The sequence below is a fragment of the Pelophylax lessonae genome (assembly GCF_965119305.1).
Source record: "Pelophylax lessonae genome assembly, chromosome: 13".
Taxonomy (NCBI): domain Eukaryota; kingdom Metazoa; phylum Chordata; class Amphibia; order Anura; family Ranidae; genus Pelophylax; species Pelophylax lessonae.
The window spans coordinates 66,093,331-66,117,196 of record NC_138780.1 but is presented as its reverse complement, the minus strand read 5'-3'; the positions used below and the strand labels follow the sequence as shown (position 1 = coordinate 66,117,196).

The 23,866-nt window shown below is 47.8% G+C and overlaps 1 protein-coding gene across 1 annotated transcript in view; it reads left to right on the top strand.

The window, feature by feature from the left end:
• EXD1 (exonuclease 3'-5' domain containing 1) overlaps positions 1 to 23,866 on the top strand; it is a gene marked incomplete at its 5' end in the record, with an annotated part of 442,032 nt that overhangs the window by 308,390 nt on the left and 109,776 nt on the right. The window contains one exon of the mRNA XM_082242816.1: positions 14,607 to 14,687. Within this exon, the coding sequence (XP_082098942.1) occupies positions 14,607 to 14,687 (81 nt within the window). The remainder of the gene's footprint in view (positions 1 to 14,606; positions 14,688 to 23,866) is intronic.

The window sequence follows — 23,866 nt, the reverse complement described above, 5'->3', positions numbered from 1 at the left end:
GGCAGCGTTTTATTACTTATATACCTTCACTATAGTATATATTTTATATGCGGCCCAAGAAAATTTCTCTACACTCAATGTGGCCCAGAGAAGCCAAAAGGTTGGACACCCATGCTCTAGTGCATTGGAATGTGCATTGAGGTTTAATCCCCAAATGTGAAAAGAAGAAGCGATGGTGGCGCTGCCTATAAAAGAACTAGATGTGAAGGTTGATCCTAGTATTAAATCATCAATGGCCAAAGGTATAAAGTGACGTAGTGCTTATAAGTGTGTATCCACAATAATAAATATCTAGAGGTCACCAAATATAAATACAATTACGAACATCAAATAGTGTAAGAATCAAAGTGCAATATTTTTAAGGTGCTCTTATAAAGTGACTTAGTGCATAAATTAGTGCTATATGTGATGAATATCAAACCATATACAGTACACAACAAAGAGCATAAAACAAATATTTTAAATTGCATGCAATTATAAAGTGCTTCAAAAAGTGCTGTAGTGTTTGGAAACCCCAGTCTACCATATGATATGGTGTGGGGATAATATAAAGTGCCAGCAGCAAACGTTTATTCAGTATGCACTGCAGAAAAGTCCAGTATGGATAAACAGTCTGTATGTCACATGCAAATGACCACAAGCAAGTGAATATTCTCAAATTGATATAGGTGACAACACTCTGGTGGATATTTATGAGGAGTGACCCCGTGGTGGGTGGTAAGGTGCTGGGTTATTCCTCTGGTAGAAAGGCGCACTTACCAGAGACACCCACCCCACACAGGGGTATATAGCGGGTGTATGAAGCAGTCCAGCAACCCAACGATATCCTCTTATGCCTGGATAGGAACGTCCTACCGGAAACCTGGATGGTCCTAATAGAAGGTGTTTCCCTGCAATGGTTCCCAATGTGTTCCTAGTGGCGGATGTATTCCAAGGTACCCCCCGGTTTCACTCCAGATTGTATGCCAGAAAGTAATAAACAGGGGACATAGTGTAGTACCGTAAGGTAATTTATTTTACATATAGTATGAAGAGGTACTCATATTTAAACAGAGAAAAACCAGCATGTAGGTAGATCAGAGCGCTGTGCGGTCCACGCCTCGATCTCGTGTAGAAAAACCGGAAGCGCGGAAGTTTTATATCCTTAATCCCCAAATGATTTAAACTTGGCAAAAAAATGTTTGGTGTTTGCATTTGATCTGATCCCTGTAAGGGGTGAGCTCAGGCTTGTATCGACAGGTCCGAATCTGCCTGAGCTATCATGCCAGGAAGCTCAAAGCTGACAGCAATCATAGGTATAAAAAAAACTCAGATCATAGTTACATAGTTAGTGAGGTTGAAAAAAGACATCAGTCCATCCAGTTCAACCTATGATGTGTGTGTGTGTGTGTTTGCTTTTAACCGTACATTGTATACCCCTGTATGTTGTGGTCTCTAAGGTGCCCATCTAATAGTCTTTTGAAACTATCAATGCTCCCTGCTGATACGGAAGAGAATTCCACATCCTTACCGCTCTTACAGTGAAGAACCCCTTACGCACTTTAAGGTTAAACCGCCTTTCCTCTAGTTTTAGTGAGTGGCCACGTGTCTTATTGTATCTCCTTTCTCTGAATAGTTTGTTCCTTATGCTAGGGTCGCCAGTACAGTATTTGTACATTGATATCATATCCCCCCTCAATCGTCTCTTCTCCAGAGAGAATAAGTTCAGTGATTGTAGCCTTTCCTCATAGCTGATGTCCTCCATTCCCCTAATTATTTTTGTTGCCCTTCTCTGGACTTTCTCCAGTTCCAGCACATCCTTCCTGAGGACCGGTGCCCAGAACTGGACAGCATACTCCAGATGTGGCCGGACCAGAGTCTTGTAGAGTGGGAGAATAATCTCTTTATTTCTGGAGTGAATCCCCTTTTTTATACATCCCAGTATTCTGTTGGCTTTGCTTGCAGCGGCTTGGCATTGCATGCCACTGCCAAGCCTGTTGTCTACCAGTACCCCCAAGTCCTTTTCCATCCTAGACTCACCCAGAGGTTTCCCCCCTAGTGAGTAGCTTGCTTTCTGGTTTCTGGCCCCCAGGTGCATTACTTTACATTTTTCAACATTGAACCTCATCTGCCATGTAGTTGCCCACCCCGTTATTTTGTTCAGGTCCGCTTGCAAGGTTTCTACATCCTGCATAGAAGATATTGGCAAGCCTAGTTTAGTATCATCTGCAAATACTGAGATTGTACTCGATATCCCCTCCTCTAGATCATTTATGAATAAATTAAACAAGATTGGTCCCAGGACAGAACCCTGGGGGACCCCGCTTTCCACACCCGCCCAATCCGAGTACTCCCCATTAATCACCACCCTCTGGACTCTCCCCTGGAGCCAGTTCTCTATCCAGGTACACACCTTATGGTCCATACCTACCTTCCTTAGTTTGTACAGTAAGCGTTTGTGGGGAACGGTGTCAAAGGCCTTTGCAAAGTCCAGATACACCTCATCCACAGGCTTACCTTTATCTAGGTGGCAGCTCACTTCATTGTAGAAGGTTAATAGATTGGTTTGGCAAGAACGATTTTTCATGAATCCATGCTGATCACTACTTATAATACCGTTTTCATTACTAAAGTCTTGTATGTGGTCCCTTAACATCCCCTCCAAAATTTTGCAGACTACAGATGTTAGGCTGACCGGCCTATAGTTACCCGGGATACATCTCGGCCCCTTTTTAAATATTGGTACCACGTTGGCTTTTTGCCAATCAGCTGGCACCATACCCGTCTGTAAACTATCCTTAAAGATCAAGAATAATGGTCTGGCAATCACCTGGCTGAGCTCATTAAGAACCCTCGGGTGCAAGCCATCCGGTCCCGGGGATTTATTTATGTTAAGTTTCTCTAGTTTAGCTCTAAGTCTATCTTCTGTTAGCCATGGCGGTATTTCCTGAGGTGTGTTGTTTAGTTTGGCCTTACAAGCTAGGTTTGTGTAGCCCCTCCGCTAGTTAGACATCACCTGAAAAGGAATTGGATAGTTAGGTTTTTTTTTTTTTTTGTTTACTCACCTTGCAATTGAAGATCGTAAATACTCACCTCAGAGTACTTCCTCCCTCAGCGCCGCGGCTCACCCGTCACTTCCTGTCTCGCGATGATTCCTGGGAGCTGAACGTCATCGCTCCCAGGAATCAATGCGACGGCACCGGCCCCGCTCGTCACTTCTTGGCGACGCTGCATTCCCCTGCTAAACAGCTTCTGGGCATGCCCAGAAGCTGTGGAGGAATGCGCCGCCGCACCGGAAGTGACGAGAGGGGCCGGTGCAGGCGCATTCTTGGACAAGAAGACGCGGAAGAAGACACAGAAGAGGACCGCGCCGGCTTCAGCTGCCCACAAGAGAGATGGAAACGCTGTGGAAGAAATTTTATAAGTAAGTATTTCTTCTAAAAGGTAAGTGCGAACCGGGACAGATCAGAGGCTAGCCATTGTGGAATGTGCTAGCCCTGACTGTCCCGGGGGTATGTTTATTGAAAAATGACTTCTGTGCCCGGAACTCCGCTTTAAATGCTGCCAATGACCCCTTAGTCTTGTATTTTTTTAAGGCCTTTTCTTTAGCACTAATATACATTTTTATGTTGGAGTTTAGCCACCCAGGGTTTAGTTTTGCTCTTTTAAATTTATTTCCCTTTGGAATGCACTGGCCAATCCCCTTGTTAAGTATGCTCTTGAAGCACTCCCATTTTTCCTCCGTGTTCTTTGTTCCCAGGGTTCTATCCCATTTGATATTTTCTAGCAGCGAGCGCAGTTTAGGGAAATTGGCTCTTTTGAAATTCAGTGTCCTTATATTACCCTTGTGTTTCCTATTACTGTAATTAATACTGAAACTAATTGACCTATGGTCACTGTTTCCTAAGTTGTCCCGTATTTCTATATCCGTGAGCAGGTCTGTATTGTTGGTAATCAGTAGGTCAAGTACCACCTTGTTTCTTGTCGGTGCATTCACCATCTGACCCATGAAATTGTCCTGCAAAACATTTAGGAACTGCCTAGCCTTGGCTGAGTGCGTTTTCCTTCTGCCCAGTCTATATCTGGATAATTAAAGTCCCCCATTATAATGACATTTCCCATCCTTGCTGCCAATCCTATCTGTAAAATGAGGTCCGCCTCCCCCTCCTCCCTCTGGTTGGGGGGCCTATAGCATACGCCCAATATTACCTTCCCCACCGTGCCTTCCCTTTGAAGCTCTACCCATAGGGATTCTGCCTCATCCATAGCTCCATTATTAATATCATCCCTCATATTTACCTGTATACTGTTCTTAATATACAGACATACCCCTCCCCCTTTTTTACCTTCTCTATCCCTGCGATAAAGGGAATACCCCTGAATGGTCGCCATCCAGTCATGGGAGCTGTCAAACCAAGTCTCAGTTATCCCCACAAAATCTAAGTCCTCCTCAAACATCAGCAGCTCCAGCTCTCCCATCTTGTTGGCCAGGCTTCTGGCATTGGTATACAAACCTCTTAATTTTGATCGGTTACATATATCCTCATTTGATGTTTTTAGGCTGCTCTCTTGATTTTTCCCCATACCCACCCTGGGTTTAGGAGCTCTGAACACCCTACCGCCAATGCCCCCATTTTTGCCCTCTAAATCTTGCTTTCCACTGGCTAATTCTACATCTGTACCCTCCCCCCGTCACCTAGTTTAAAAGCCCCTCTAACTTTGTGGCCATCCTCTTACCCAGTGCGGCTGCACCCTCCCCATTTAGGTGCAATCCGTCCCTACCAAAGAGCCGGTGGCCGACTGAGAAGTCGGCCCAGTTCTCCAGGAACCCGAAACCCTCCTTACTACACCAGCTCCTCAGCCACTTGTTAACTTCCCTAATCTCCCGTTGCCTCTCTGGCTGTAATGTTCTGGTACCTTTGGGTACCCTAATTACTCTTTCATAAGTGTATGCGCCCCACCATTCTCTTTTGGTAAGGTGCGCATACACCTTTAAGACTTATGCTGTCATCACTGAGCGCCGGACTGAATGGCTATTTAGATCGCCGGCTCTCACTCACATGTGTTCGTTCAAACTGCTTTGTGCCTTGATGCTAACCTGTCTTGAAGCTCTCATGCTTGCAAGCATACCTCGCTGTCGGAACCACGCTGCGCTGATCCCTGTATCCCGCTACCGGATCATCCGCTCTTGCCGAACCTCTCCTCTGCTACATTGCTATTAGTGATAAGTACCCCACAGGGGAAACCTCTATAACCTTCATACTAAAGCTTACACTATCTAGCTCTGCATACTAAGGACTATTACTACATCTGCATTATCTAAGATTGCTAGCTCTTGAGCCTACTACCACCTATTCTTGCACTGGGTTGATCTCTCTTGTATGTCCACCTGCTACTCTGTCATCTGCTACCATACATGATTGCTAAACCTATCTGCATCCCATCTGCTACTATCTTACTTTCAAGAACATTTCCTTTCAAGTGTCTGTCATCTACCATCTCTACCCAATCTGTCTCTTCAGCCTATCATCACTGTGTTACTATATACATAAGTCACTCTAGGAAACATCTTACTGAGTGTGTGTATTTACTTGCTGAATTGAGATCATCCACACATGATGAGTCATTGGGAGTTGGGATTGGTGTCTCAGCGTTTCTCTACATGACTACTGAAGTGGAATATTTCTGCAGCTGAAAATCCACATCATACATAAAACGCAGGAGCGTTACAGATTGAACAAACCACAAATGGATTCAGCAGAAATAACCACTCAGATGACACAATTAAAACAGCAAGTAACTGCGTTAATACACGCACTTGCTGAATTAAAAGAAGACAATCAGGCTCTGTCGCAGCAGGTAATTAGACTGACACAACTTACCACTGCTCAGTCCCCTGAACCCAAAATAAATCCTCCTTTGGTATTTACAGGCGATCGCAAAAAATTTCGCGAATTTAAAAACGCATGTGATTTATTTTTCTTGCTAAAACCCCGTACCTACCTTACTGATCACATTAAGGTTTGTACTATTATTTCTTACCTAACAGGCGATCCTCGGGCCTGGGCAGACTCTCTTTTTGAGAAAAGCGACCAGCTTCTCAACTCCTATGCCTTGTTCCTAGCAGAACTCACTAGCCTATATGATGATCCCAATAGGCAGAGTACTGCCGATCTTCAATTAAGATCCTTGAAACAAGGTGGGAGACCTGTAGAAGACTTTGTCGCAGAATTCAAGAGATGGACCCTTGATTCAGAATGGAATGATGCATCTCTGAAATCCCAATTTAGGCTTGGCCTATCAGAGGCCGTTAAAGACGAGCTCGCCCGAGCGGATCTGCCAAAAACCCTGGATGCATTGATACAACTCAGTATCACCATAGATAGAAGACTACGAGAAAGAAAGGCTGAGAAAATGGGAATGCCATTATCCAGTTCTTCTCGGATTTCGGCCGTTGACCCCGTTCCTATGGAGGTAGGAACCATACGCCCACCTCTATCAACTATGGAAAGAGCCAGAAGACGATCTGGTAATCTCTGCTTGTACTGTGCATCCCCGGATCACAAGATAAACGTCTGTCCCCTAGTCTACAAAAAGAAGGGTGAGTGTTCACATGTCCTCCTAGGGGGATTGACAACTTCAATCACTAACCCTTACTTTCTGTTTGCTTAACATTACAGTGGGACCAGAACAGGATTACTACTAAGGCCATGATTGACACAGGATCTTGTGGAAATTATATTGACATACGTTTTGCTGCTTTAAATAAAGTTCCTATTATTTCTAAACTTAAACCTGTCCCAGTGAGTCTTATTAACGGTGTTCCTTTATCCTCTGGTCCGATCACTGATCAGACACAGGCACTCCTAGTCACTACTAACGGGTCTCATATGGAGACCACTACCTTCGATCTAATACCTTCACCCCACTTTCCCATTGTTTTGGGACTTCCCTGGTTGCACACACATCAACCAACCATAGATTGGAAGGAACGGACCCTGACCTTCCTCTCTTGCTATTGCGAGGGTACGTGTAACCTCCCGTCTTTCGGGAAGATCCTGTCTGTGGTGACAGATGAGATTGCACCACTATGTTATCAGGATCTCTCTGAGGTTTTTCTTGAGAAAAATGCTCAAGCACTACCTCCCCATCGAGACTATGATTGTAGCATTGATCTACTCCCAAATAGCAAATTGCCGTTCGGTCATGTTTATCCTCTTTCACAGGATGAACTTTCCCATCTCAAAGACTATTTGGATGAGAATTTGGAAAAAGGTTTTATTAGACCTTCCACTTCTTCCACAGCAGCAGGACTCTTTTTTTGTCCGCAATAAGGACTCAAGTCTCAGGCCTATCATCGACTATAGGCAATTGAATGCTATTACAATAAAAGATCACTATCCTCTACCGCTTATCCCTGAGCTCATTGAGCAGGTGCGTGGAGCTACCTATTTTTCAAAATTGGACCTGAAAGGAGCATACAATCTCATTCGAATCCGTGATGGACACGAGTGGAAGACTGCATTCAGAACCAGATACGGATGGTTCGAATATCTTGTAATGCCATTCGGGCTATGCAACGCCCCTGCAGTTTTTCAACGATTTATAAACTATATTTTCAGAGACTTACTAGATGTCTGTGTTGTGGTATATCTGGACGATATACTTATATATTCACGATCCCTGTCTGAACACATAAGACATGTAAGACTAGTATTATTGAGATTGCTTGCACACAACCTTTATGTGAAACTGAAAAAATGCTTGTTTCATAAAGAAGCGGTACTGTTTCTAGGCTACATCATATCCAAAACAGGAATCGAGATGGACATGAGTAAGATATCCTGCATTCAGGATTGGCCTACACCAACCACACGCAAGGCGCTACAGCGATTCCTTGGATTTTCGAATTTCTACAGGAAGTTCATTAGAAACTTCTCTGCCATTGTGAGACCCCTCACACAGCTCACTAGCATTAAAAAACCATTCAAATGGTCAGATGAAGCAAATAAAGCTTTTCACCTGTTAAAGACAAGGTTTAATTCTGCTCCCATGCTACGCCATCCAGACCCATCCCTCCAATACATTCTGGAAGTAGATGCGTCAAACATGGCAGTAGGAGCAATACTCTCCCAACGACCAACTCACACTTCACCACTTCATCCAGTCGCCTTTTTTTCTAAATCCCTAAGCAGTCCAGAGATAAATTACCCCGTGGGTGATAAGGAACTGCTTGCTATAAAATTGGCTCTGGAGAATTGGCGACATCTACTCGAAGGCACCCAATTACCAATACTTATATACACGGACCATAAAAATCTCCAATATCTTCAGACTAACAAAACTCTCTCGCACCGACAGGTACGATGGTCACTATTCTTTCTAAGGTTTAACTTCCTAGTGACCTACACACCTGCAGATAAGAACAAAAAGGCGGATGCACTATCACGACTAACTGAAGAAAACTACTTTGAAATCCCTTCCGTTCCTATAATACCTCACAAACGCATTATTGGAGTTGTCCGTTCCTTGAAGGAAGAGGTTTTGCATGGTATAAGTTTGGATTCACCCCCACCACAACTAAATACTGATGCAGAAGGCTTCCTCTACTACAACGACAAACTTTACATACCACCTACCATACGCACCAAGATCTTGGAATTATCGCATGATGTGCCTATGGCAGGACATATGGGTATGACAAAGACTCTTAATCTGATTACCAGGCAATTCTGGTGGCCTGACATGAAAACATCTATACAAAAATTTGTCTCTTCATGCAATGTCTGTGCCAGGTCCAAAATTGACACTACGAGACCATCCGGTCTACTATGCAGTCTACCAATACCCCAAACTCCATGGGAAGTTGTGTTCTTGGACTTTATAGTGGAATTGCCTCCTTCCAAAGGATTTAATACCATCTTAGTGTCTGTGGACCATCTGACAAAAATGGCACATTTAATTGCTATTCGCAGACTACCTTCGTCCAAACAAACGGCAGAACTCCTGATGAAACATGTCTTTAAGTTACATGGTATCCCAAAAACTCTTCTGTCTGACCGTGGATCACAATTTATTTCCAAGTTCTGGCAAGAACTATGTCACATACTACGGATCGAGCGGAAGCTCACTTCTCCTTACCATCCGCAGACCAACGGACAGACTGAAAGAGTCAACCAATGCATCGAGCAATATTTACGTTGTTACACTTCTTACCAACAGGATGATTGGGTGGATCTTCTTCCTCTGGCAGAATTTGCCTACAACAACACAACCCACAGTACGACCAAGCAGAGTCCGTTCTACTTGAACTATGGGTTTCATCCCTCTATTCTTCCACCACGCATCCTTCCTTCAAATAACCCAGTAGCTTCAGACTATCTTACCCAAATAAAGGACTCTCTGGGTTTGCTTAATACTACCATTGCACACGCTCATAGTCATCAAAAGAAGTACTATGATCTTCGCAGAAGACCTTCTCCTCAGTACGCTATCGTGGACCTCGTTTGTCTCTCAACAAAAAATTTAAGACTGAAAATCCCTAGCAAAAAGCTTGGACCTCTGTTCTTGGGACCTTTCCCAATCAAGAAACTTATTGGAAAAGCTGCAGTACAGCTTACATTGCCAATAGACCTCAAAATACATCCCATTTTCCATGTGTCGCTACTGAAGCCCCATGTTCCTGACCAAGGAATAAGGCCTACTATCCCACCTCCTCCTCCTGTACAAGTTGAAGGTGGAGAAGAATATGAGATAAAAGAGATTCTGGATTCTCGTATCCACAGAGGAAGACTTCAGTACTTGGTTCGATGGAAGAACTATGGGCCCCAAGACGACACCTGGCTAAACACCTCTGACATACATGCCTCTAGATTAATCCGCAATTTTCATGCGAAGTACCCAGACAAACCAGCTCCAGAGGCCTTCAGGAGCCGGCCTTAAGGGGGGGGTACTGTAATGTTCTGGTACCTTTTGGGTACCCTAATTACTCTTTCATAAGTGTATGCGCCCCACCATTCTCTTTTGGTAAGGTGCGCATACACCTTTAAGACTGATGCTGTCATCACTGAGCGCCGGACTGAATGGCTATTTAGATCGCCGGCTCTCACTCACATGTGTTCGTTCAAACTGCTTTGTGCCTTGATGCTAACCTGTCTTGAAGCTCTCATGCTTGCAAGCATACCTCGCTGTCGGAACCACGCTGCGCTGATCCCTGTATCCCGCTACCGGATCATCCGCTCTTGCCGAACCTCTCCTCTGCTACATTGCTATTAGTGATAAGTACCCCACAGGGGAAACCTCTATAACCTTCATACTAAAGCTTACACTATCTAGCTCTGCATACTAAGGACTATTACTACATCTGCATTATCTAAGATTGCTAGCTCTTGAGCCTACTACCACCTGTTCTTGCACTGGGTTGATCTCTCTTGTATGTCCACCTGCTACTCTGTCATCTGCTACCATACATGATTGCTAAACCTATCTGCATCCCATCTGCTACTATCTTACTTTCAAGAACATTTCCTTTCAAGTGTCTGTCATCTACCATCTCTACCCAATCTGTCTCTTCAGCCTATCATCACTGTGTTACTATATACATAAGTCACTCTAGGAAACATCTTACTGAGTGTGTGTATTTACTTGCTGAATTGAGATCATCCACACATGATGAGTCATTGGGAGTTGGGATTGGTGTCTCAGCGTTTCTCTACATGACTACTGAAGTGGAATATTTCTGCAGCTGAAAATCCACATTATACATAAAACGCAGGAGCGTTACACTGGCGTGGCTCGAGGTACAGGTAGTATTTCGGAAAATACTACCTTGGAGGTCCTTCTCCTCAACTTAGCTCCTAAGTCCCTGAAATCGTTTAGGACTCTCCATCTTCCTCTGCCTATGTCATTGGTACCCACTTGTACCATGACAGCTGGGTCTTCCCCAGCCCCACCCAATAATCTGTTCACCCGATCCGTGATGTGCCGAACCCGAGCGCCCGGCAAACATCAGACTGTTCGGCGCACACGGTCTTTGTCACAGATTACACTATCTGTCCTTCTAATAATTGAGTCCCCTACCACCAGCACCTGTCATTCCTTTCCCTTTCTCCCGGCCTCACTGGAGGAGTTCTTCCCCTGGCAGCTAGGGGCGTCGCTCTGCTCCAGCAATGCTGGTCCCTGACTGGTTTCCCCAACATCACACAACAGGGCGTATCTATTGGGGTGCTCCTGCCCAGGATCAGCCTCCTTGCCTTGTCCTCTTCTACCCCTCCTGTCACCCCTCTACTCTGCTCTGATGCCTGCACCTCCGATACTCCGCCCACCTCTGTGCAGACCCCTGCCTGCACCTGACTGGTACGATCCTGGCTCTCCTCCGGTATGGACATTCGTCTCAGTGTTGCCAGCTGCTTCCCTAGATTCAGGACCTGAGCTTCCAGGGAAGCAACTTGCTTACATTTTGCGCATTTGTATTCGCCCTCGATCACATGTCTGAGGAACGCATACATATTACAAGATGTACACCGAGTCGCATCTCCACACCCGCCGGGCATTGTACTTACTAAACTAATCTAATGGGGATTCAGCGATTTAAGTCTATCCTATGTGGCTATTTCCTGGCTTCCTAACGCTACCTTCTCACCCTCTGGTACTCCGCTACACTCGCTTGACACTCAGTTGCACAATACTCACAATCTCACAGCCCGGTCAGTCGCACAACACTCCCAGACGCACCACCCGGTCAGTCGCACAACACTCACAGTACCCTCAGGTAGCACTAGGTACTCCCAGACACTCAGGTAGCAATAGGTACTCCCAGACACTCAGGTAGCAATAGGTACTCCCAGACCCTCAGGTAGCAATAGGTACTCCCAGACACTCAGGTAGCAATAGGTACTCCCAGACACTCAGGTAGCAATAGGTACTCCCAGAAACTCAGGTAGCAATAGGTACTCCCAGACACTCAGGTAGCAATAGGTACTCCCAGACACTCAGGTAGCAATAGGTACTCCCAGACACTCAGGCAGCAATAGGTACTCCCAGACACTCAGGCAGCAATAGGTACTCCCAGACAGGCAGCAATAGGTACTCCCAGACACTCGGGTAGCAATAGGTACTCCCAGACACTCGGGCAGCAATAGGTACTCCCAGACACTCGGGCAGCAATAGGTACTCCCAGACACTCAGGCAGCAATAGGTACTCCCAGACACTCAGGCAGCAATAGGTACTCCCAGACACTCAGGTAGCAGTAGGTACTCCCAGACACTCGGGTAGCAATAGGTACTCCCGGACACTCGGGTAGCAATAGGTACTCCCAGACACTCGGGTAGCAATAGGTACTCCCAGACACTCGGGTAGCAATAGGTACTCCCAGACACTCGGGTAGCAATAGGTACTCCCAGACACTCGGGTAGCAATAGGTACTCCCAGACACTCGGGTAGCAATAGGTACTCCCAGACACTCGGGTAGTAATAGGTACTCCCAGACACTCAGGTAGTAATAGGTACTCCCAGACACTCAGGTAGTAATAGGTACTCCCAGACACGCAGGCAGCAATAGGTACTCCCAGACACTCAGGTAGCAATAGGTACTCCCAGACACTCAGGTAGTAATAGGTACTCACAGATACTCAGGTAGTAATAGGTACTCCCAGACACTCAGGTAGTAATAGGTACTCCCAGACACGCAGGCAGCAATAGGTACTCCCAGACACTCAGGTAGCAATAGGTACTCCCAGACACTCAGGTAGTAATAGGTACTCACAGATACTCAGGTAGTAATAGGTACTCACAGATACTCAGGTAGTAATAGGTACTCACAGATACTCAGGTAGTAATAGGTACTCACAGATACTCAGGTAGTAATAGGTACTCCCAGATACTCAGGTACTACACTACACCCTCAGTCACTGTTCAATCTCAGTCACCAGTCTTACTTACCTAGTGTGTGTCCCTTTAAGCCTGTCACTAGCAGTTCCTGACGGTGATTCCTCTCTGTCGGTCAGTCTCCTCTCAGCACCCGCCTCCCTCGGTCACTTCCCGGTCAGCTAGTTTCCTCTGCTCCTCTCTGTGGGGAGGGGGGTTCCCACACCGCTCACCGCAAGGGAGGTTTACTGCACGCCGCCCGCAACAAGGGGGAGGGGGGTTACCGCACCGCTCGCCGCCCGTTCTTCGGTGGGGGGGTCCTTAGCACCGGACGACGCCGCCGCAACAAGGGAGGGGGGTTACCGATCCGCTCGCTGACCGCTTCCTTTCAGGGGGGGTTCTAGCCCGGACGCCGCCGCTCTTCTGAGGGGTGGGGGGGTACTCACACACACGGTCTGTGACACACACACGGTCCTCTCACACGCACGCAGCCACTGATCCCGCGCGCTCTGCTCCACAGCGCCACCTGCCGGTCACTTGGCGCTCTCCACCTTCATGCAGTGAACTCCCATATGGTAGCTCCAGGTACTGTACAAAATATTTGAAACTCCGCCAGGCAAGCCGAGATAGAGATATTCAGCACAGGTACCACCATCCCAATATTTGAATATGGAAAGGAGAACAGGGGGGGGTAAGTGTACTTTACAGCAGTGGTCCTCAACCCTGGTCCCCAGGGCCCACTAACAGGCCAGATTTGCAAGATAACTGAAATACATCCCAGGTGATATAATTTGCTGCTCAGTGATTGCAGTACTCTAGTCTGCATCTCCCCAAGGTAATACCTAAAATCTGGCCTGTTAGTGGGCCCTGTAGGCAACAGTTGAGGACCACTGCTTTAAAGGTACCTTCATGGACAAATAGTATACATCAATACAATAGTAAAATAACAAAGGTTTATTGAACAAAACCACAATAATATAAAATTGTCCATAACATAGCATAGACACTATAGGCAACCATTTACACAATAGGTCAGTAATACCAGCAATACTTATGAGCACTCCAGCTACTCCTCATGTCTGGCCGTGGCGGTCAGTTTAGGGCATTTTCAACAACAGCCCTATCTATTGTAGTTGGTGTACCAATTATATAAGTATTGCTGGTATTACTGACCTATTGTGTAAATGGTTGCCTATAGTGTATATGCTATGTTATGGACAATTTTATATTATTGTGGTTTTGTTCAATAAACCTTTGTTATTTTACGAACTACTGTATTCATGTATACTATTTGTCCATGATGGTACTTTTAAAGTCCACTTAGCCCCCCTCTGTTCTCCTTTCTATATAGCAATCATAGGTAGCTGAGGCATTCCCTGCCCCGCAGCTGCACCTATGCATACATACAACAGTGGGGTAGGGAATGCCTGTGATTGGCTGTTAGCTTTGACAGCAACTCCTGTCTAAACACACCTGAGCTTATCCCTAATCTTTAATAAATAAATGTATGACCCTAGTCACTGTGTAAAGGGAAATTTGAGAAACAAAAGCACATACACTTTATAGAAGCTAGAAACAGGCCTGCAAGATCAGCTATGCTATATATTCGGTCTTGGCTTGATGTCATAAACTGACGTGATGTCCACAAAACTTGCATAATGGCTTTTTATGTTTTTTTTATTTTAAGTTTTATGTGAGTTGACATTTAATACAGTAATGTTGCTTTTTCCAGGTGTGATGAACTTTATTTTTCTATTTTTAGGTCATCCATGATGGTCGTTGGCTAGTAGATATTTTGTCCCACCAATATAGTGTGAACTTGAATAATGTTTTCGATACACAGGTATGAAAAAAAATAAAGGGGATTAAAATATAGACATAAAGAAGAATTATTAAAATAAAAATTGTAGCAAGATCAATATTCTATATTGGTTAAGTTATACAATCTTGTACTAATACTGCAGCAGTACTGCTGGTTAAAATCCTGGGCAGCATGTATTGGGTTTTGTGATGTGTCTGACTAACTCTGTGCTTCTAATCTACTACTGAGGAGTCTATATGCAAATATGAATAAACTGTGGGGTTTGCCCTAATTTTCCCAATTAAATGAATTCCAGCAACTTTGTATGGATACCACTCTATTTTTATGAACACCTTCACATTGTTTTGCATATGTTTTTGTATAATGACTTGATACAGCTCTATGTATTTCTTTATTTTCTTTTCTCTGCTTTGTAACTTGAAAAATGTTAGAAAAAATAATTAAAGAAAGAAATCCAGGGCTGTAGTAGGTAAAGCCAGCCTTTTTAAAATGTCATCACAGTTCCCTGTTATTCACTTATAGAATCACTGCTTCACTCTGGTAGGGTGCACAGTTACATCATATCCTCTTCTACTTTCTGTATCTATTTTCAGAGACTTACAGGGAAGCAAAGATAGGAGAGAGATAGCTGCGTTCAGTGTTAAATTGCCATTGTTTCCTACAATGCAACTATAGTTGCATTGTAGGACACACTCCTAAACCTTGTGGACAGCCTTCCCAGAAGAGTTGAAGCTGTTATAGCTGCAAAGGGTGTGCCATATTGAACCCTATCGACTAAGAGTGGGATGCCATTAAAGTTCATTTTGGAATAAAGGTAGACGTTAATGAAGGAATTTATACCATTGAATGGCCCCATGCTCACCTAACTGAAATCCAATCGAAAACTTCTAGGATATTGTTTCGATCCATCAGACGCTGCCATGTTGCACCTCAGTGTGTTCAGGAGCTTAGTGATGCCTTGGTCTAGATCTGGGAGGAAATACTTCAGGACACCATCTGTGGTCCCATTAGGAGCATGCCCCGACGTCAGGCTTGCATACAGGCAGGTGGGGGCCATACAAACTACTGAGTACCATTTTTTTTTTTTTAAACAATCTTTATTTTTCAACATATAACAAAATCACACCGTACAAGAAAAAAAGAACGCACAGTAGAAACAGCAATTTAACCAATAGGCAAAGTGACAAGTGTTGCATGAGGGGAGCAGCAATCCTAAGCATCAAAAGGTGCTGTAGCTCCGCATACTACATTAGGCCTCAAGGGCCGGTGATCCAAAGCCCAGGGGCGAGAGGCATGCCACCAGGCGTCAGTGGTGCACACAAAAACGGAGCACTCAGGCCACCAGGTGTGCGAAAAGGAAAGAAAAATCAAAATAGGAACAGCACCCCATCGGGACCCTCCGGCGGGATACACCCAGAGAGAGGGGGGCCCAAAAAAGAGGCCTCCAACAGACCGCTCTCCAGGAAGTCGTCCCAACAGAGGACAGTCCCATCGCTCGACCCACCACCCAAGCCGGGCAGCAGGGAGGGGGGGGGCCAGGCACATGGCACACCACAGCACCCCGTACTGATAGCAGACAGGGTGTCCACGACCCAGTGGGTCCACGGACACGACGCCGGCAGCATGCCTGTCGCCGGGCACATACAACACAAACAAGTGGCATCACACAGTCAGTGAGAGAAACAGAACGAGAGGGGGAGTATCAGAAATAGGAGGAAACAAAGAGGGGGAACAGCAGGAAAAGAAGAGGGGGGGGGGGAAGAGAGAAACATACCTGCTATCATCCGGGGCACACCCATCTCCACCACGCGTCCCATCCACCGCCCTCCATCAGCCCGCCAAGTCCGTTAAGGACGGGTCAGCAAGCACTAACAGGGCCCTATCTAGGCTGGAGGGCACAAGGGCAGGGTCACCAATGTGATCCAGCCAGGGTCTCCACTTCTCAGCATCGCGGTCCCCGGTTCCCCTGCATTTAGCAAGCCATTCCTCTGCATCTCTGATGCCGTCAACCACCCGCCTCCACTCCGAGCCGCCCGGCACCTGCGGCCTCTTCCAGTACATAGGGATTAATCTCCTGGCAGCATTGAGGAGATGGGGCAGTATACTGCACCGGTATCGGCCAATCGGCAGGCATGGAACGTGCAGCAAGAAGTGGAGGGGGTCGAAGGGAACCTCAACGTCCAGGATGGCTTTAATCTGATCGCGGATGTCCCGCCAAAAGGGGGCGATGACCGGGCACTCCCACCAAATATGGAGGAGAGTACCACGGCCACCACACCCCCTCCAGCAAGTAGCAGGGACGGAGGGGAAAATACGATGAAGGTCGGCAGGGACCCTGTACCATCGAGTCATAATTTTGTAATTCGTCTCTTGCATTTTGGAATCTGTGGAGCTCGAGTGCGTAAGCTGGTAGAGATGAGCCGACCTCGTCTCCGAAAGTTCCTGGCCCAAGTCCCGCTCCCACGCCCAGAGGAATCCGGGCCTGGAAGCAGGAGCCGCCTCCCCCAGTAGTTGGTACATTTCCGACACAAGACGAGGGGCAGCCTTGTCCTGTATGAACAAACGTTCAAAGGGTTTGAGAGAGGCAGGAGGGCGAATCGAGGGGCCGTGAACCCGGAAGAAATGGTGCAGTTGGCGGTATTTCCAGAAATTTAGTGGGAAACCACCCCGACGGCCTCCCAGCTCGTAAGGCAACAGTCTGCCCCCCTCCAGCAGCTTACCACAGCTAGCGTTCCCATTATCCACCCAGGGGTCAAGAACGACATCTGCTCACCCGGAGGAAACCAGAGGAAACCCCCCAGGGGCGCCAGCGGGGAAACAGGGGGCGCCAGTTCCAGAAGCTTATTGATACGATCCCAGGTGTCCAGGACCTGGGTCGTCAGGAGACGTATAAGCCGACAGCCCCCTGTATTCCCGGGACAGCCAGGGAGCATAGGACAGGTTCCTACCCGCCATACACTTTTCCAAGGAAACCCAAAGCTTGGAGTGGGTATGGAAACGCCAGTTCAAAATACGTTGAAGAACTACCGCCTTATAATAGCGACGCACATCTGGCAGGCCAAGGCCACCCAGATTTTTCGGGCGTTTCAGGGTAGTCAGTGCAAGGCGGGGGCGCTTCGCGTTCCATACAAAATCAATGAGCATGCCTTCAAGGTGAGTGAAGAAACCGCGGGGCAGGGGGATGGGCAGCATTTGCAAGTAAAACAGCACCCGAGGGAGGACAGTCATTTTAACAATGTTAACCCTCCCCAGCCAAGTGAAAGCCGTCTTAGTCCAATGGAGGAAGTCCTGTTTGATGTTAGATAGCAGTCGGGGGTAGTTCTGAGCGTATAGCGTGTCAAAGCTGTTGGTAAGTTGGATGCCGAGGTACCTCATAGACGTGGTGGTCCATGTGAAGGGAAAGGCAGCCCTAAGGGCCCCAGAGAGGGACGAGGGGACGGACACCGGCAGTATCTCCGATTTGGTGAGATTTATTTTAAAGTTGGAAACAGCGCCAAAGCGCTCCAGTTCCCGCATCAGGACCGGCAGCGAGAGCAAGGGGTCAGTGAGATGGAATGACACATCATCAGCGTAGGCCGAGAGTTTGTGCTCCATGTTGCCTACTGTCACGCCCCTAATATCGCCATTCGCCCGAACCCTGCTCAAGAAAGGTTCCAGAACAAGGGCAAAAAGAAGGGGCGAAAGGGGGCACCCCTGCCTGGTACCGTTCCTGATCGGGAAGTCCGCTGATAAGCAGCCATTGACCCGAACCCTGGCCCTAGGGCCCGCGTACAGTGCCAGAATCCAAGCCATCATACGGGAGCCGAGGCCCAGGGACCCCAACACCGCCTGCATGTAATGCCAGTCCACCCGATCGAACGCCTTTTCGGCGTCGGTCAAGAGGATCAGGTAGGGCGGGGATTCAGGGTGCGATTTGGCCCAGTGGATCAAGTGCACAGCCCGGATGGCGTTATCTCTGGCTTCCCTACCAGCATGAAACCCGTCTGGTCCAGGTGGATGAGTTGGGGCATTAAGAATTTCATGCGGTTGGCCAGGATTTTAGCGAGTATCTTCACGTCTGTATTTAGTAGTGAAATGGGGCGGTAGCTCTGTGGGGAGGTAGGGTCCTTGCCCTCCTTAGGGAGCACCGTGATATGCGCCAGCAACGCCTCAGGGGGTACCGATCCACCTGAGGCTAGGGAATTAAAGTACTTACACATCGGCCCTTGTAATAGCGGGAGGAATGTCTTGTAAGCTTTTGTGTAGCCATCGGGGCCCGGGCTCTTGCCGTTAGGCAGGGAAAGGACAGTATTTTCCAATTCGAGCACAGTGATAGGAGCCTCCAAAGAGGAGCGCTGTTCTGCTGTCAAGGAGGGAAAGGCATGATCTGAAAGGTAGTCCCGGATCGCACCAGTCTTAGCGCGGCGAGCGGCTGAGGAGTCTCGGCCGGACAGATCATAGAGGTCGGCATAGTAAGTCCGAAAACAGTCCGCTATGTCAGAGGGCTTGTGCACCAGTCCTCCCGAAGGGGCCCGCATTTTGGGTACACAAAGTCCGGCCCGTTGTCTACGCAGCGCCCGGGCCAGCATCCGCCCACATTTGTTGCCATGCTCATAGAACTTATGGGAGACGTGGCGAAGACGAGCCCGGACGCCGCGGTCCAAGAGGCGGGAAAAGAGCACCCGTAGCTCCGTCAGGCGGGTCAAGGCATCAGGGTCACCAGTTTGCTTATGAGAAAGCTCGGCCTGTTGAAGGGAGGTCAGGACTCTAGCAAAGTCCGCCTGCCGTTCCTTCTTAAGTTTGGCACCCAAGGAAATCAATTCCCCCCGGACAACCGCTTTATGACCCTCCCACACCACCCCCTCAGGCAGACCGTCCGATCCATTCTCAGCAAAATAGCACCGCAAGACCTCCGAAACTCTAGAGACAACCTGGGAATCATCCAGCAAGTTTTCATTCAACCGCCATGTCCAGGACCTATGAGTGCTAGCAGGCAGGGCAAGTTCCATCAGGACCGGTGCGTGATCAGAGATCGTGATGTTGCCAATCGACGATCTCCGCAGGCACTCCAAGGAAAGCTGATCAACATAAATGACGTCAATACGCGTATAGACATGTAAAGAGGAATAGTAACTAAAATCCTTTTCCTGGGGGTGGAGAATCCGCCAGGAGTCCACCAAGCGGAGAGATAGGAGGGTCTTGCGGTAATGCTTGAGGAAAGCGAAGGAGTGGGAGGATCTGCCATGAGAAGTGTCCAGGAGGGGGTCAAAGCAAACATTAAAATCGCCCCCTACCACCAGGGACCCCTCCCTAAAGTCAGCTAAACGTGCAAGAGTGGCATCTAGGAAGGAGAGTTGCCCCGTATTGGGAGCATAAAGTGAGGCCAATGTGACCATTTTGCCGTGGAGCGTTCCCTTAAGGAACACAAAGCGTCCCTGGGGGTCGACTACATGGTCGACAGGTTGAAAAGGACATGCCCGCTGAATGGCAATAGCCATACCTCGGGATTTGCTAACAGGGGATAGGCTATGGTACCATTGACTATAGAGGTGCGTAGGGAGCTTTGGGAGGGAGCGGGGGGTGAAGTGGGTCTCCTGCAGGAGAACCACCTGTGCCCCGAGCTTCTTCAGTTCCCACCACAATCTGTTCCGTTTGTGCGGGGAGCACAGGCCCCGCACATTGTATGACATTACCTTATGTGATGACATCACGAGACCAGGGTTGCGACGGACCAGCAAGGAGGCAGCGGGGACAACGCGGAGAGACGAGGAGAACCGGCTTCCAGATGTGCAGGCACGAAGGAGGAAAAGAACAAAGAAAAGAGGGTAAGTAAAACACAGCAGTCATGATAATAATACCACAGTCAATTAAGTAAGAAAAAAACCACAAAAAGATAACCCATAAAAAGGAGAGAGAAAAATTTTTGAGGTTGACCGAGAAACCGAGCAACCACCCTGACCCCAATAGGGGAGGGAACTAAGGGCCGGGCCGAGTGTGACACCCCAGAAGGAGAGGCACACTGGGCAGCAGCCACAGTCCACAATAGGGGACTAAGACCACAGGGGGTAACCTACTGGGGGAACGTAGGCCGACCACCAAGGGGAAGACACCCACAGAACCAGGGCAGGGACCAACAATAAAAAAAAAAAAACAAAAACAAAAAACAGGGGACCCAACCCGCACCCGCCCAACAGGTTCCTGGTGAGAAAAAGGGGCCAAGGGGAGAGAAAAGAACCCCCCCCCACCCCCCCTGTGGAAGGATCCCGAGGACAACCGGGCCAAGGCAAGAACACTGGGAGATTGCAAGGCACAGTTCAGAGTCTCAAGCAGGAGCCCCAATACACATTTAATAGGGCACAAGCAGAACCAGGGTCATAGGCAACTAAGATTCAGGAGGAGGGGAGGCCATGCCGGGACCCTCCACATGGCGAGGACGGTGACGTCTGCGTTGCCGGCGGGGAGCCGGTTGCCAGGGCTGAGGTAGGCGGACGGACGACATTTCGGGCAGGGTTCTCCAGTCCGGAAAGTCCACAGGTCCCAGGCCCAGGGCCGATAGGAACCCCTGGAGGTCGTCTTTGGGGCGTAGGGTAGCCGAGACATCACCTTTAGTAGCTTGAAGATAAAAGGGGAAGCCCCAGCGGTAGGTGAGGCCAGCAGCTTGAAGTGACTCGAGCAGAGGACGAAGAGCCCTGCGTTGCATAAGGGTGCGGCGTGAAAAATCCTGATAGAAGTAAAGGCGTGCACCATCAAAGTCAAAAAAGGGCTTGTTTCTCATCTTCTGCATTATATTATCTTTAATGGTGTATTTATGGAGCTTACAGATGACGTCACGTGGGTTGTCAGCGTCTTGTGAAGGAGGTCGCAGGGCCCTGTGCGCCCTATCAATTTCAATAGGGGCAGTGGCAGGGAGGCCCAAAATCTCTCTGAATATGTCCGTCAGTGTGGGGACAATGTCTCTAGGGGCCTTGGCTTCAGGGAGGCCCCGAATCCTGATATTCCCCCGGCGGCTGCGATTTTCAAAGTCGTCAAGTTGGGAGAGCAGGGCCTCAATTTTCTGATCCTGTCCCACACAGCGTGCCTGCAACTGGGATATGATAGGGAGAGCTGCATCCAGGCGCTGTTCAACAGATTCCACACGGGATCCCAAGTGAGAAGTGTCCACTTAGTTAGCTGAGCAATATCCTCTTTAAAGGCAGTCTCAACCCTGGAGATGAATCTGTCCAGGTCTGCCTTAGTGGGAAGGGCCCAAATGTGCCTCCTCAGGTCCCCATCCCCCAGAGTGTCTGTGAGACCGGGACCCCCCTCCTGGGACTCCGAGAGGCAGGGGGTGGCAGCAGGGATCGGGGTATGCACCGATCGCTGTGGAGAGAGCCCAGTGTCCGTGCTCCATGCAGGGCTGGCCGCAGGACGCGGCGAGGCCGGCGCCTCTGCCGCCGCCGCCGTCTTGGACGGCTGTGGATCCCGGCCGCGGACCTCGGGGAAGAAGGCCGGGATGCGGCCCGGCGTGGAACGATCCGGCCGCGGCGGTTGTGAGGCAGTCCGGCGTCGGGAGGGCATCGCAGGAGCCGACAGGGAGGTAGGATGCTGGCGGATTCTAATGATAATGGCTGTGGCGGGTGCGGAGCCGAGGCAATGTGCGTCCTCACTCCTCCATGGTCAGGACACGCCCCCTACTGAGTACCATTTTGAGTTGCTGCAATTAAATTTTTTGCAAAATGGACTAGCCTTCTGCACCATTGAGATGACATGTTTCGGGGACTCACCCCTTCCCCAGATCCCAAGGAGGAAACGTCATCTCAAATTTGGCATTTATAATCTTTCCCCCATTGTCTCACTGATACTTTGTGTGTGGACCCTTGCTGTTTATACCATCTGCAATATGTTGCTGTGTCCCCGGTCTGGTGACGTCATTAGTCGGCGCGGCTCAGCACTGGAGTGCTGGAGGAGTCGGTGAGCCCTGTGTGTGTGGCTGATCCTCCTGTGCGCGCAGAGGTGTCACCACATCCAGTTCGAGCGGACGCCATGGACTGTACCCTCCTCCTCTCCTCTGTGATGCACTCCCTGGTGTGATCCTTCACCTACATCACAGACAGCCCCTTACCATCAGCTTTCCAGGATACATCAGCAACAGCACCAGCCACCCCTGCAGGTATTGTTCCAGTGTCCATGTTTCTTATGGTGACCTGCGGATGGGGTTATTTCTTTTTGCCATCTTCCCATCAGAGCTTCTGTGGACAAGTTTTTAATCATTTTATCACATTAAACTGTGACGTTGTATTCCAACATGTTTAGCCTTGGTGTATTTTTCTGTTGTATTTTTCTGTTGGTGAGCGCTAAAACTCCTTCTTTGTTCTGTGAGATGTTCAAAGCTTAGGAAATTGTTTTATAACCTAAGACTGCTTTAAACTTCAACACAATTTTATCCCTGACCTGTCTGGTGTGTTCCTTGGCCTTCGTGATGCTGTTTGTTCTCCAGGGTTCTCTAACAAACCTCTGAGGGCTTCACTGAACAGCTGTATTTATACTCAGATTAAATTACACACAGGTGGACTCTATTTACTAATTGGGTGACCTCTGAATGCAATTGGTTCCACTAGACTTTAGTTAGGGGTATCAGATTAAAGGGGGCTGAATACAAATGCATGCCACACATTTTTAGATATTTATTTGTAAGTATTTTGAAAACCATTTATCAGTTGCCTTTCACTTTACAATTATGTACCACTTTGTGTTGGTCTATCACAAAAAATCCCAATAAAATACATGTACATTTTGGGTTGTAAAATGACAAAATGTGGAAAATGTCAAGGGGTATGACTACTTTTGCAAGGTACTATCTTTCTCTCTCTCTCTATATATATATATATATATATATATATAATATATATATACACACACACACACACACATACACAGTATCTCACAAAAGTGAGTACACCCCTCACATTTTTGTAAATATTTTATTATATCTTTTTATGTGACAACACTGAAGAATTGACATTTCTCTAGCGCTCATTGACAGACGTAGTCCTCGGTGATACAGCACCTTCGGGTTATGTTGCCTCCACAGGAGCAGGACTAGACAGGAAATTAAAAAGCTCTGGCCACACCCTAGGGGCAGTCCCAGAGGGTATATCCTCTCTCTCTCTGCCTCAGCAAATCAGTTATTTTCTGTCTAGTTAGGAGTAAGGACCTAGATACCTTGCTGGGATCTTAGGTCC